Source organism: Nomascus leucogenys, chromosome 2 (assembly GCF_006542625.1).
Source record: "Nomascus leucogenys isolate Asia chromosome 2, Asia_NLE_v1, whole genome shotgun sequence".
Lineage (NCBI taxonomy): Eukaryota > Metazoa > Chordata > Mammalia > Primates > Hylobatidae > Nomascus > Nomascus leucogenys.
In genome coordinates, this window is record NC_044382.1 from 136255141 (window position 1) to 136271302 (window position 16162).

General features: G+C 41.3%; 1 protein-coding gene across 1 annotated transcript in view; it reads right to left on the minus strand.

Moving 5' to 3' along the window:
• FBN2 (fibrillin 2) overlaps window positions 1–16162 on the minus strand; it is a 282139-nt gene that overhangs the window by 81249 nt on the left and 184728 nt on the right. The window contains exons 21-26 of the mRNA XM_030818406.1: window positions 12299–12436; window positions 11386–11436; window positions 10783–10908; window positions 6516–6743; window positions 5537–5662; window positions 16–144 (exon numbers count right to left, since the gene is read on the minus strand). Coding sequence (XP_030674266.1) covers window positions 16–144; window positions 5537–5662; window positions 6516–6743; window positions 10783–10908; window positions 11386–11436; window positions 12299–12436 — 798 coding nt within the window. The remainder of the gene's footprint in view (window positions 1–15; window positions 145–5536; window positions 5663–6515; window positions 6744–10782; window positions 10909–11385; window positions 11437–12298; window positions 12437–16162) is intronic.

Below are 16162 nucleotides of genomic sequence, written 5' to 3' on the forward strand. Positions count from 1 at the left end.
GCTCACAGTGCTTACCCATGCAGTTCTTCATCATCATGAACCCACTTTCATAGCCTTCGAAGCACTCGCACTCAAAGCTGCCCGGTGTATTGACGCAGATTCCACTGCCACAGAGGTCAGGAGAAATCCTGCACTCGTCGATGTCTAATTCACAGGGTTTAAAAGAAATTTAAAAATTGAATGACATAGACTTGGCTTTCCAAGTGAAAGTGCTGCACGATTGAAAAGTTGGGGAAATTCCTGGTTAACAGTACAAGGGTATGTTTTCAGTAGATCCAGATAGAAGGGCCTGGGGCCTGAGGCACATTCCTTTCCCCAACTGCCAAAACTGCCATGCCAACAGGCAAATGGTGCCTTTTCACCTCTAAAAATTCTGAATTGTGGATTTGTTTTTGTGGCTTAGAAATATTAACAGAAGAGGTGGGCATGGTGGCTCATGCCTGTAATCTCAGCACTTGGGGAAGCCCAGGCAGGAGGATTGCTTGAGGCCAGGAGTTTGCGACCAGCCTGGGCAATGCAGGGAGACCCCATCTCTACAAAAAAAAAAAAAAAAAAAATTACTGGGGAGGCTGAGGTGGGAGGATTGCTTGAGCCCAAGAGGTCAAGGCTGCACGGAGCTATCATGTATGATGGCGCCACTGCACTCCAGCCTGGGTGACAGAGGGACAACTTGTCTCAAAAAAAAAAAAAAAAAAGAAAAAGAAATGTTAACAGAAGGATGAACCCTGCAACTGTGGTATGGGCTGAACGAGGCAGGTGGTAAATGAGGCAGCAGGGGCCCCATGGAATGAAACCTCATGTGTGACTGGAAGACAGTGCTGGTCTACTACATTAGCCCATGCCACCGCAGGTTGGAGCCTGTGAAGGCAGGGCCCCTGTCTCTGTGCAGGAGGGACTGGCAGACCCCAGAGACACAGGCAGCCACGACGGACTAACCCTGAGCCAGAGAGCACACATAGGGCAGGGCCATGGTGTGTGCCCCAATTTGTGTTTTTGCGTCATATTCAGATGCAAAGAGCTTATTGATTTAGTAAGCCCTTTGGTGACATGAGCTGTCACCAACACCTGAGGACTGTGTGGGTGAGTTTGTTTCCTCTTTTTACATATTACAGTAAATAATCTTCAGCATCTATATTCTCAAACACAGGGTTCTCTGAGAAATCTCCTATGCTTATAACTAAGATTTTTAATAGAGAAGTCATGTCTATATAAAATATGTTTAAGAAAACATGGCCTATTTACAAATGTTTTAGTTCAAAAATCAGGTTTTTAATCTAAAAATCTGTCAATGAGGAAAAATGCCCCACCACGATCTCTTTATTTTGATGAATTTAATTTTGAAGTTTTAAAATCACAGGATTTAGTGCATAATTTGTGCATGTTCTCTTGAGACGGGGGTCTCAGTCTCTGCTTTCTGCCAGCTTTTACTTAGTTTTTCTGTATTTATTTCTCCAATTACAGGAGTCTTTATTTCCCTCATTACTGGCCATGCGAAAAAAATGTAAATACTTTCTTTTAAACAAACATATTAACAGAATTTATTGATTCAATTAAGTAGCTAACAATATGTATATTAATTTTCTTTCTATCTATCAGTATCTAGGAACTGGTGTTAAGAGCCATATGAGGAATGTGTTCTAGGGTGGGGCAGGGACAACCTTTGGCTAATGTGATGTGGTGGGAGTTTCATAGTATAAACAGTGTAGATTCTAGAACCAGATACCTGGCTACAAATCCCAGTCTGTCATCTACTGAGAATAGGGCCTTGGGAAAATCATTTACTCTCTGTGCCTCAATTTCCTTATTTGTCATAGAATCCACCTCATAGAATTAAATGAGTATTTGTTAAGTGCTGAGAACAGTGCCTGTCTCATAGAAAGTGCTCTCTCTCTCTCTCCATATATATATATAAAAATATACATAAATATATATATAAATATACATAAATATATATATAAATATATATAAATATATAAATATATATATAAAATATATATATATATATATGCAAACTTCTCTGCTAAGAATTGGTAATTTGGAGGGTGTGGCTTTTGAATTGGTTCTTGAAGGTTGTACAGAAATGCTAGCTTTAAAGATACAGAATAGAGAGGCAAGAGATGAAGCGCACCGGTGAAGACAAAGGAAGCATTTCGGGGAGCAGTAAGCCACAGACTGGCTGGACTGGAGAGGCTGACAAAGAGTGTGGGTACAAGAGGGACCCGTAGGATCACTAAAAGCCCTCAGCATGGGAGGACACCAGCCCTTCCTGCTGTGAAGATGACAGCCAACAATTTTCCACAGAACTTCGCATTATATCCAGAGCAATGCAGCCCTGTCAACGTGTTAGAGACATTAAGCAACTTTGGCTAATTTCACAACAAAGGAAGAGGTGGGGTCAGAACTGGAAGAACCCTGAGCTTCTTTATCCAGCACCAGGATTGCCTATACCAGTGGAAGTTGTTCAGTGGGAAGTTACACAATCCAGCCCTGCTTGGATGGTTAACCTACACAATCCAGCCCTGCTTGGATGGTTAACCTGGTGGTTGTGGCAGTGAAGGATCTGACTGTGGGAACTTAACAGGTTGGGAGATCCTGGAGGAGTCTGTGATATAGTAGATACTGTGACATGTCACCCAGGTCCCTCTTCAGGAAAGAAGGACTTACTCCCCCTCCCCGTCAGCTATTGGCAGTGTCGCTGTTGCTGGCAGAAAGCCCTCAGATGCCCACTATCCTAAGAGGACCTCTTCCCCCATTCCCTGGGCAGCTGTATCCCAAGATTGGTCTTGCAGGTACCTAACTGCACGGCTTCCATGCCCTACTCAAGGCAACTCTGATGGGCCATCCCAGTTCCAGAACTCCCAGTGGCATGGGCTGAGGACTTCAACGGGACTGCATCACAGCCCCGTTTCTTTCTCTGCCCACTTCTGCTTTCCTCCCTTCCCTTCCTCATTGTTCATCCCAGGAGCAAGCCCCAGTAAACTTCCTGAATGCTCATCTCTGCCTTGGAGTCTGTTTCCTGAGGAGCTTAACCTGCCTCTGTCTAGAAGAAATATCACAGGTAATTGAAATAGCCAGTTTGATGAAAGAATTCACGTAACTTTTTCACTTGGGGAGAGAGAGATGTCAAAATTCAATTGGAGGCTTCAATCCTGTTCAAAATTATACTCCTAATGCATACAGGGGAGTCCCTAGCAGGAGAAAGTACAGGGTAGGGGGAGGAACGAAGAAAGATCAAAACAAAGACAAACTTTCCAAATGGGAAGTTATAAATGTGGGAGTGAAACTCAGGAAGAACAGAGAGAGTTAGAGACAGGATCTGGGAGTCAGCTCAGCAGGGGCCATCCCTGAAGTCATGTTGGTAGACGAAACTCTGAGAGGCAAGATGCTGAGTAGAGGACTCTGTTAACACCCAAGAGATGGGAAAGGCAAGAAGAATCTGTAAAGGTTAGAGAAGAAACATCATCTGCATAGGATGATCAAGACCAGAAAATACCACAGAAACTAAGAGAAAAGAAAATCTCAAGGAGAGATTTGGTAAGCAGAGGAGTCCAGAAGGAGAGATGTTTTAACACCACAAAGATGTTTTGCAAGAGTAGATGAATATATGTGTATGTGCCTGAGTGACGGGGGGCAAAAGTCAAAATTACAAAAGAAATGCCTGGTTGAAAGAGAGGGGTGAGACTTAACAGCAGGAAGATGGGATGAGAGAGAAGAAGGGCTGAGGAGATATTTTGAACCTCTGTACAACTCGAGGAACAGGAAGCAGAGAAGAGGAGGAGATGCTAGAGAGAGAGGAGAGAGAAGTCAACTTGCTGAGACAACCCAGAGCAGGAGCTGGGAAGGAGGGAAAAGAGGAGTTAACCCCAATCCAGGTAGAGCATCAAACCTCATTGTCTGTCACTGGAAGAGAGGGAGTGGGGGATAAAGGATTTTTTTTTTTTTTTTTTTTTTTTTGAGATGGAGTTTTGCTCTTGTTGCCCAGGCTGGAGGGCAATGGCACGATCTCGGCTTACCACAACCTCCGCCTCCTGGGTTTAAGCAATCCTCCTGCCTCAGCCTCCTGAGTAGCTGGGATTACAGGCATGTACCACCATCCCCGGCTAATTCTGTATTTTTAGTAGAGATGGGGTTTCTCCATGTTGGTCAGGCTGGTCTCAAACTCCCGACCTCAGGTGATCCACCCGCCTCGGCCTCCCAAAGTGCTGGGGTTACAAGCATGAGCCACCGTGCCCAGGGGGATAAAGGAGATTTTATCACTAGAGGGGAGGCTGTGTGAGAAGAATGCAGGCAATCAGATTTATTCTCAATGAAGGAGAATGATAATGGATGGGAGTGGAGGGTATAGGAGAGGGCATGTAAGTCAGGGAAGAGGTTTAGAAGCAGTGCTGAGAGGAATTCAGAATGCAGGAATCTCAGGCAGCGCTCCTCAGACTCTCCCAGCAAAGCATGGCAGCCAGAGAGGAGAAGACAGGTGAGTGGATGAAGCTCTGGAGATTGGCACAGGGCTTGAGCAGACTTCAAGGCAGCAGGAGTTCAGAAGGCCAGACGGACAATTGTGAAAAGCTCAGAGATAGCCTTGGCTGAGCAGGCACAGGAAGGAGCCAAGAAAGACGCTGCTGTGAGGTCAGGAAGAAGGAGCAGGCAGGAGGGAGGGCGATAAGGGGGAAATCCCACGGAGAATACGAACAAAGAGAGTGCTGAGAACGAGATCCTGAAGACACAGCTCAAGTGTCTGGAACAACATGGTATACTAATAGAAAAAGTTAGAACTTCACATCTTTTTCAAAGAGAATGTTACGGATATGGCTGGTGCCTGAAGCCTAATATTAAGATTCCTGTTCACAGATGAGGCAAAGAAGTAATAACCTCTATATCACAAACCTTAAAATCTTTAAGAGAACACTACTCAAGTTTATATAATTCTTGTAGATTTAATGACTATTTCTTTAGTAGTCATATATTTTGAAAATCATATTTGTATGCTGTTCCTAAATATTAAACAAAGAGCATTTTCATGCTATTTTGCAGTTCTCTCACAACGAGTTTATTTGGAAAACTGGTTTAAGTGTAGGGAAAAGAAATAAAAATAAAAATTTACAGAGCTGGATGCAGTGGCTCAAGCCTGTCATCACAGCACTTGGGGAGGCCATGGCAGGAGGATCACTTGAAGCCAGGAGTTTGAGACCAGCCTGGGAAGCAAAGTGAGACCCCATCTCTTAAAATAAATAAATAAATAATAAATAACTTTTTAATTAGTTATTAAATTAATTAGTGCACACCTGTGCTCCCAGTTACTTGGGAGGCTGAGGTGGGAGGCCGGCTTGAGCACAGGAGTTTGAGGTTGCAGTGAGCCATGATTATGTCTCTGCACTCCAGCCTGGGTGATAAGTGAGACCTTTTCTCTAAAAAAAATTAATAAATAAATAAACATTTTCATGTTCTCAATGAGAGGATGAGCTTTTTAGGGCAGTACTTTCAAACAGAGTAAAGGAAAGACAGCCAGAGTTTATCAAATAAAACAGCAGAACCATCTTACCTGTGCAGTTTCTTTCCTCCATGTCTAGAGCAAAGCCACTATTGCAACGGCATTTGAAACTTCCGATTGTATTTCTGCACTTCCCATAGGTGCACATCCCAGGAAATGCTTTGCATTCATTGATGTCTAAAAGCAGAATAAAGCCAGAATGTAGAGCAGGTTGACATAAACAATTAGGTCCATCACTTTAAGTTAAAAATCTATCATGATGGACAACAGTAATGCATCAAAGTTAAAATACAGGGCTACTAAATGTTTCAGTGATCACAATGATATCACACAGAAGTTTCAATATGGTGAAAAATATTGTATATTCATATTCTTTTTTTTTTTTTTTTGAGACGGAGTTTTACTCTTTTTGCCCAGGCTGGAGTGCAATGGCACAATCTCGGCTCACTGCAACCTCCACCTCCCAGGTTCAAGTGATTCTCCTGCCTCAGCCTCCCAAGTAGTTGAGATTACAGGCGCATGCCACCACGCCCGGCTAATTTTTGTATTTTTAGTAGAGACGGGGTTTCACCATGTTGGTCAGGCTGGTCTTGAACTCTTGACCTCAGATGATCCACCCACCTCAGCCTCCCAAAGTGCTGGGATTATAGGCATGAGCCACCACGCCTGGCCAAAGATCCTACATGCTTAAGAAAGAGTTCTGATCCCTTTATTTCTCCCTACTTGTTTTATAAAGATAAGTGGGAATAGATAACTTTTTGCTACAGATGTAGCTGTCAGGGCGACATCTCAGGTTGTAGAGGAACAAAGAGTAGAAGAGCAAGATAAGCAATCTGTTTTATCTCTTTACTTCAATGCCATCTTATAGTGGGGATTTATACTCTTGGGACAGAACATTGGTCACAAAACGTAAGTTTAACTGAGAAAATAAAGTGGGAAGTGAAACATTTAAAGCAAAACCAATTCTCAGAGAATGTGGAAGGCCTCCTGTTGGTGATGAAGGACCAAGGTGCTGGCCCCAGGCAGTTACCTTTGTAAAATGGTCGCCCAGTAAGAACATCCCCTCGGTTAGCAAAGCCAGCCCCGCGGGGGCACAGCGTCTCGTATTCCTTGGTGCCAGGTTTGGGGCACTCCTCACACTCGGTGCCCCAAGCCGCCCCGACAGCACAGCAGCAGGCATCCATGCGGAACTTTCCAGGAACGGGGTGGATGCACTCATCTTCATCCCACTTCAAGTAACACTGCTCCATGCGAATATCTACACCGAGAGCGAAATCACAGGGTGAGAATGAGTTGAAACATCCATTGAACAGTCAGTCACATGTCAAGCGTCTGCTCAGCACCAGGCATCACGCAGGGCCCTTGTGGTGTACTGGTGGGCAAGATGCGGTCCCTGACCTCCTGGAATGGACTCCATAATGACAGTCATTTAAGGAGAACAAAGGTGAGATCCTCTTCAGTCTTAATTCTCACAAGAAACCCTCAGGAAGAAAAGGTCCTCTCATGACATGACTGCTTCATGTCTATTATTCCTTTTTTGTATTGTTCACTTTAGAAAAAGTAAGATAATTTTCATGATAATTCTTCCTGTTCAGAGAATTGCTTCAAGTGCCTTTTAAGCAGCCCTGTCAGATTCCATTCATAAACAGTAAATGATCGGCTATAATCTATTTGCCAATTTGTTACAACTATTAAGATCACTACAAAAGAAAGTGTTATAATATTATTATATTTAAAGTTGTTTTTTTTTTTCTCCTGCCAGCTTTACCTTTTGCATCATGGTTTTTCCCTGGATTATGTGAATTTTCCTTTTTAAGGGACCAATTATTTGTTTAAATGTCACATTTTCCTTCCAACTTCAAAACAGACCAACATTTCACTGCTTAGCCTGTGCTAGCCAGGACCTTAGAATATCTATAAATAGTCACCTACATCTAAAAATAGAGTAGACCAGAATGGTCTATAAATAACATGTTCATCTGTTAGCAAATAGATTTATTTTTAATCATATTAAAGAACTTGGCTGTTTAATTACAAATATGGATAATGAGTTTGGAAAAGTTTCCTTAATCAAATAGCATGATTTCTTTGATAAGAACATTTTAAGACATTAAATCCTTTCCAGAGGCTGAAAACTGTCTAACGGAGGGAATGAGATCCCTGATGGAAATGTACACATAAAAATTAATCTTTACTACTTTAGTTACTGTCAATATTGATTCTTGCAAGTTCTAAAAGGTAATGAGTTACATTTCTGGGTACTGGAATTAAAAAGTCCTATTTTTTTTCTTTCTTTCTTTTTTTGAGATGGAGTCTCACTCTGTTGCTCAGACCAGGTGTGGCGTGGTGGCTCATGCTTATAATTCCAGCACTTTGGGAGACTGAGGCAGCTGGATCACCTGAGGTCAGGAGTTCGAGGCCAGCCTGGCCAACATAGTGAAACCCCACCTCTACTAAAAATACAAAAATTAGCTGGGCATGGTGCTGGGTGCCTGTAATCCCAGCTACTTGAGAAAAAGTCCTATTTTTAAAGAAAAAATAACTGTCGTAAATGTTTATTTTGATTCAGCAGACTGAATGTAGATATCTACAGAAGGTGATTCTGTTTTATATATCTACATTAAAACAAACCAAAAAGCCACATGCTTTGCCAGTGTGAAGTGTGATAGTAATCCAGAGTCTCATTATTACAGGGCTCTGAGGGGCTAGTCTCCTTATAGCTGGTTCCGACCCATATGTCAGCAGGTAAGTAAGAATCTTCTCAAGAAGATATAAGTACAGGTGGCCTAAGAACTCTGGCCTGAGTCATGCTGTGAGGTTACTGAAGGAACCTGCTCAAGAAGCTCAAGACAAACTAAAAATGTACCATTTCATAGCTTATTGGAATAAACTAGGGTGAGAGGGGAAAGGCATTTGAACTATGCATGTAAAAAGTTGTAATGGCCAGGAAGAGTAATCCTGTCTTTAATACTGAGACCTCTATGGATGTTTGTATTGGGAATTAAAAGTCAGCACACTACTGAGAACTCTATATTTATATCAGGAATTAAACGTCAGTACACTGGCCACATAAGGCCTATCAATGCTGCGATTGTCCTTGCATGGAAATTAAAATATGAATTTGGAAATCTTTGGATGGTCCATGTTCTCTGCAGTTTGCTGCAGTCCGCACTGCTCCCTGTTGTTGCTTCACTCATTTATATGTTACATGCTTGGCTCCTGCAAGTATCTGAATTTGGGATCCCTGATTCAGATGAGGTTCTATCAGAGCATTTACCAAAACTTTAGTTCTCAGAATACTTTACATTTTCTTTTTTTTGAGACGGAGTCTCGCTCTGTCGCCCAGGCTGGAGTGCAGTGGCGCAATCTCGGCTCACTGCAAGCTCCGCCTCCCGGGTTCACGCCATTCTCCTGCCTCAGCCTCTCCGAATAGCTGGGACTACAGGCGCCCGCCACCACACCTGGCTAATTTTTTTGTATTTTTAGTAGAGACGGGGTTTCACTGTGGTCTCCATCTCCTGACCTCGTGATCCACCCGCCTCGGCCTCCCAAAGTGCTGGGATTACAAGCGTGAGCCACCGCGCCCGGCAATACTTTACATTTTCATGTGCCAGTCGCTTCTTGAAACTTTCTCACATCCCCAGACAGAATTAATTAATATAGTATAATTCAAGTAGTGACAAAAGCATTTAAGCAAAGTACAAGGATGAAGAATCCAATATATCATCTTAGAATATTAAAAAATGCTTTAATTTTTTTTTTTTTTTGAGATGGAGCCTCACTCTGTTGCCCAGGCTGGGGTATGGTGGTGTGACCTCGGCTCACTGCAACCTCCACCTCCCAGGTTCAAGCGGTTCTCCCGCTTCAGTCCCTCGAGTAGCTGGGACAGGCATGCATCACCATGCCCAGCTAATTTTTATATTTTTAGTAGAGACGGGGGGGGGTTCCCCATGTTTGCCAGGCTGGTCTCGAACTCCTGACCTCAGGTGATCTGCCTGTCTCAGCCTCCCAAAGTGCTGGGATTACAGGCGTAAGCCACCACTCCCAGCCATAATTTTGAATAATGTTATTGAAAATTTATTTTGCTGAGTAATAATTTACAATCAATGATATATCTTCATATGGCGTTTCATCATAGAAGGTAACTTGATTTCATTAGTCATTTGGCCATATTGATATTATTTTTGTCATTTTCTTTTTTCAAAATTTCGATAGTTTTGGGGGAATATTTTGTCATTTTCAAATAATACTTATTTCTAAACACTGTAGATCACTTAAAGATAATTTTTAAAATATTTACAAATCTGAAAGAAATTTTCTTTATTTTTGTACTTTGGATATTATGTTTTCTAAATAATTTTGTATGATCTTACAGTGATGCTTCCAATCCAGATTTAAATGTGCTATCAAAAATTGATTTAAAAATGAAATGCTTTAATTATAATAACTGTATGGTATTGCAAACTTTTTTCTTACAGTAAATTTTAAAAATCACTGATATGTAAATACTTTAAAGATCATTGCATATAACACCACTATTATTTATGCTTTGTCTACATGCCTAAATTTCAAATACAAATCTATGTAAAGTTCTTTTATAAACTAAAAATTTACTGTTCCATAGCTTATTGGGGGAAAAAAAATCTCTGTAGGTAAATGAAAAATTATTGTTACATACAATGAAAATTAATAGAAATTTCTTTTTCAATCATGAAATTCAAGTTCAAACATAACACTAATAAAGAAAAAGGTCAAATCACTATTCCTATGATGTTGAAAGAAAGAGATTCATCAATACAGATCTTTAAAAAATAAAGTATTAAGAAAACTTAAACTCTAATAGTAATAAAGGTAGGACCAGGATCAGTGAATGATTTCAAGCAGAAGCAACATATCTTTGCCCATGACTTTCCCCACTGTCTTCAGGGTGTAGCTGCAATGAGCTGACAAATGTAAACTTCTAAAATCCTAGTCTCCAACTTTCCTTCTGTGTTCAACATATTCTTAGTCTATTAACTCAGTGTGAAAGACTGAACCTGCCTAAATTATCTGGTTAAAGAAATGGAAGATTTTGAGACAGATTTTTGAGCAGTCCCAACTTTTGGCATGAAACAGAAACAATTTCACATAAAAATACATTCACTTTTAAAACAGCCTCTAGTGATTTCCCCCTAAATATCTCATTTAAAGCAAGTTTTCTCAAGTACAAACTCTTGTGGTTTTGGACTAGCCACTGCTTAAACAAGGAAATTCATGGCTTGTTTTATACATAGAATACATGAGGGTGCGAATCTTACCCAAACACACACGGCCAGTCCCATCCAACGTAAGGCCTTCAGGGCACTCGCAATGAAAAGATCCCTTACTGTTGACACAGCGTCCATTTGGACAAACGCCAGGGAACACCTCACACTCATTAACATCTGCAGGGAAATGGTGCAAGGAACAAAGATGTTACAAATAGAAAAAGCAGGTGTGGTCCTACTTCCTGTATAGCATTTTCAAGCCACATTCAATACAATGTGGATTATTACTTGAGTTAAGCAGAAATATTCCACAACCCAGCCACCTGCTTTCCTAGGTATCAGCTGTGAAAATTACCACAGCCTTGCCTGTCCATAAAACATGGCCCAGACATGTGCCTTTCCCAGCTGTTCTGGGCCTTAAAGGCTAGCGATGTGTTCATGAAATTTACACAACTCCATAAAGAGGAGAAATGGGAAACTCTAAGCTCTTTCCTAGGAGAATTATGCTAAAGCATTTGTTGATAACATTGAGTATTTTTATTGAAATGTCAAGGTTTTTGAAAATGATAAATATCGCCAAAGTTTGAGAGTGAATGTTAATTTTACTTACTGCTCTAAAGATGTATAGTATCTTCCAAGGAAGGATACACTCACCTTCACACGTAACACCTTTAATCCTGGCAAGCCCTCTTGGGCAAGCTGTATCTGTAAGAACAACAGGACAAATTTTACTTCATTATAGAGTAAAATACAACCATGCTATGCTCAAGAAGAAGTATAATGAAATCTAAATGGAACTAAATAAAAACTGCAAGGCAGGGTCTTAGGGTCCAAGGACATCATTGTCCCCTCTTCATTCAGTAGGGCACATGACTTTCTGTGGTAACTCCATTGGTATTGACCGGTATTGAGATTCTCATAATTTTTCCTACAATTTCTTTTTGCTGTCACATTGACAACTGAGTTAAAAGTAAACAGGTCAGGCGTGGTGGCTCACGCCTGTAATCCCAGCACTTTGGGAGGGCAGATTACTTGAGATCAGGAGTTGGAGACCGATCTGGCCAACATGGTGAAACCCCGTCTCTACTAAAAATACAAAAATTAGCTGGGCATGGTGGCGGGCGCCTTTAGTCCCAGCTACTCGGGAAGCTGAGGCAGGAGCATCGCTTGAACCTGGGAGGTGGAGGTTGCAGTGAGCTGAGGTCACGCCACTGCACTCCAGCCTGGTGACAGAGCGAGATTCCGTTTCAAAAAAAAAAAAGTAAACAAAAGATTTGAGGAAAACAGCCACCACGTAAACAAGCATACCGGAGGATACAGTCATCTAGCAGATAGATTCTAGCTGATTCCCTTCCACATTAAAATATTTAGAAGGCCTGCTTATGCACCAGGATAAAACAAATACACATTTTAAGAGGTAAAAAACATTAGCCAGGAAAGATAACATTTTAGCAAAAGTAAATGATCTCAGGTCTTCTTCACTAAGGAACTGCATAGTGAAAGAGGTGTCCTAGTGGCAGGAGAAGTTTCCAAGGAGAAGCCCAGAAGCTCCCCATCAGGCTCCTACCTAGTTCACACCGCTCACAGGGGCTCCCCCAGGCGGCTCCGAGGGTGGCACAGCATTCAGATTTCAGAGTGGCTCCATTAATATTCACCTCACAGCGGCTGTCCTGGATGTTGAGCCAACAGGTCCCCTTCAGGCTGTCTGAAAAGGAACAGGAAAGGTTGAGGAGCTCTTACCTCTGAAGAAAATAGAATTCAGCTGTGTATACAAAAGGCATTTGGTACAGTATTCTAAAAAAGAAGGGCCAAAATGGCTCACACCTGTAATCCCAGCACTTTGGGAGGCTGAGGAGGAAGGACCAGTTGAGCCCAGGAGTTTGATACCAGCCTGGGAAAATAGCAAAACCCCATCTCCACCAGAGGAAAAAAAAAAAAAAAAAGAATACTTTAAAAGTTTTAATAGTGGGGCCGGGCGCAGTGGCTCACGCCTGTAATCCCAGCACTTTGGGAGACCGAGGCGGGTGGATCACCTGAGGTCAGAAGTTCAAGACCAGCCTGGTCAACATGGTGAAACCCCGTCTCTACTAAACATACAAAAATTAGCCAGGCGTGGTGGCAGGCGTCTGTAATCCCAGCTACTCGGGAGGCTGAGGCAGGAGAATTGCTTGAACCCAGGAGGCGGAGGATGCAGTAAGCCAAGATCATGCCATTGCACTCCAGCCTGGGCAACAAGAGCAAAACTTCGTCTCAAAAAAAAAAAAAAGAAAGAAAAAACTTTTAATAGCATATCCTATGAAAACACTTTCATGTACCTGCATTCAAGTATGGTATATTACATATATGTAAATAAAATATTGTACTATGTATCTCTCTCACATAATATGGTAATTAACATAATTTTACCTATTGATATTCTAAGAGGAGTTGTCCAAGATCTTATGCTGGTACTCAGAAACACAGTGCATTGCCATGTTGCCCAGGTTGGTCTGGTCTGGAGCTCCAGGCCTCAAGCAATCCTTTCACTTCGGCCTCCCAAAGTGTTAGGATTACAGGCATGAGCCACTGCGCTCTGCCCTTCTTTTTTTTTTTTTTTTTTTTTTTAACATACTATAACAACATGATAAGACCATTACTTGTGTGAAAAGTATTCATAAGATTTATCCTTAATGACAAATGCTTTGATATTTAAGATTTTATTATTGTATAAAATCCTTTTCCTTCTCCCTTAAGTCCCTACTAAATAAATCACACACAATGTATGTTCTTTTATACAGAGGCCAATATTTCTCCAACTGAAGATAATTATTTGATGAATAATTTAAAAGAAAAAACCCTATAAAACAAAGAAGGATAAACATCACTTATAAAACCCTCACTAATGCATTCCCAGGGCTAATATCTGATGTATTTTCTTTCAGGCATTTAAAAAATGTGTGTGTATGTGTGTGTGTAGATTCATCTCTAGTTCAAAAAGTAAATCATACTTATGGTAAACAATTTGAAGAAATAGAGAAGTATGAGGAAGATGTAAAAATCACCTGTAACGCTCTAGAGATAACCATTCCTAACGTTTTACACTGACTCCACATCAAATTTGTTATTCCTTTTGAATGGTAGAGTACCCAGTGAAATACTATGCACTTAAAAATTTTTATTTTATGTGGATTAAAGGGAATAATGAATGGTTAGTATATTTTTGGTGACATAATGGAAAGTTTTTCAAATGAACAAATAATAAATGACTGTTAACTGATTTTGAAGCAGTGACAAGGAATCCAGTCAAAGCTGATATGGCAAATACTAATTGGCTAAAACAAATCATATGTCATGTTTTCCTTGTAGAGCAGTGGCTCTCAGTTAAGTGTGCATAAAATTACCAAGATGCTTGTTAAAATGCCGATTCATAAGTGTCCGGTATGCAGCCCAGAATCTGAATTTTGACAAACTCTTCAGGTGATTCTGATGTGAGTGATATGGAAAACACTTTACCAAAACCTCAACAGCATATTGTGGCACTAAGACTTGGAAGAAAACAAAGAATAAGTGTATTCCTACAGTATTTATTTCAAAACTCATTTTAATAATATGTACAGATAAAATTTACTTCTGGCCAGACACAGTGGCTCATGACTATAATCCTAGCACTTTGGGAGGCTGAGGCAGTTGGATTGCTGGAGCCCAGGAGTTCAAGACCAGCCTGGGCAACATGGTGAAACCCCATCTCTACAAAAAATACAAAAATTAGCTGGGAGTGAAGGCACATGCCTGTAGTCCCAGCTACTCAGGAAGTTGAGGTGGGAGGACTGCCTGAGCCCAGTAGGCAGAGGTTGCAGTGAGATCGTGTCACTGGATTCTAGCCTGGATGACAGAGTAAGACCCTGTCTTCCAAAAAAAAAAAAAGTTTTTGCTATTAAATTCAACAACAAAAATACCCCCCTGCCCCCAAACACATAAAGGGAATTACAATTAAACCATGGGCCTATGATGGGAGAAATAGTAATTTCTGATTCCCTAGGAAACACAAGAAGTTACCAACAACCCAAACACCAAGACAGAGGTTGAAACAAAACAATTCTCTCCTGTACTGAATAAAAAGTTACGGGGCAAAGGTGTGAAAAAGAGCTGGACAGTCACTTTGCTTTTTTACTCTGGCCGGAATGTTCAGTTTGGATAAAACTGTAGAGAAACATTTGTGTCAGGTCTCAAACTACAGGCTTGTTATAGATTTACACCTGTAAATTCCATAGCACAGAAGAAACAGAGATGTTTGTGTAAAGCTACTGTGTATTTAAATGATCTTTTAATGACCCGGACTAATTCTGATTTATCACCTTGGTTGTCATCATTTTAAGTAAGATAAACAACAGTTATTGCTAAGATTTATCAAGATAGTGACAGGAACTAGAAGGCTTTCTATGTATTAATTTATTTACTCATTAAAACAACCCTGTGAATTATGTACAGTTTGCAGATGAGAAAATTTAGGCACACAGAGGTCAACCAATTTACCCAAGGTCACCCAGCTAGTACAGTGTCAACATCAAGATTCAAGCCCATGCAGTCTGACTCCAAAGCCCTCACTCTGTAGCACTGTGATTCTTTAGGCTGGTGCTGCATCAACACTTGAAAAGCTACAAATCCATTGACAGCACCCTGCACTCCCCCTACAGGCTCATCCTTCTCTCTCTCCCCAATTCCTTTCCTCCATCCTCCCTCCCTCTCTCCCCACTGACCCACTGTTGCGTGTGTATGCCCATCCCAGCCCCCATACACACACACAACTGAGATACAGATGTAGATAGTCAGGAATTAGTTAAGAACTCTCAAAAAATAAAGCATGGTAATTAGTTTGAGAGTAGAAACAGGAGAAAGACTGTTATTTTATCTAGGATGGTCAGAGAAATCGTGACTTACAATGTGGCATCTGAATACAGACATAAAGAGAACCCTGCAAACCCAAGAGAAAAACATTCCTACCAGATAGATCAGTGGACTTCAGGTGGGCACGTGTCTGACGCAGGAGCAGGAAGTAGGCCAGTCTGGCTCAGGCTGAGGGAGCGGGAGGCAGAGCAGGGAGACAAGGTGACAGCAGGAGCAAGATCATGAGGGGAGCACAGGCTTTGGTTAGGACTTGAGCTTTTACTGAATGAAATGAGAAGCCTAGGTTTTCCTAGACACAGTTCCTGGACAAAGAATGATATGCTCTGATTTGTGCTTTAAAAGGGGGCCTGGTGGCTATGTGGAGAACTGAATGTAGTATGAGGAAAAGAAGGTAAGGTAGAGGCTACGGTAGTAATTACGAACAGAAATGATGCTGACTTGGATTGGGGGTTGGTGTGGTGATGGTGAGAAGCGGTTGAAATACGGATAAACTTCAAGTGCAATCAATAGGTTTGCTGATGACTTCCATGTGCAGCTTGAGAAAAAG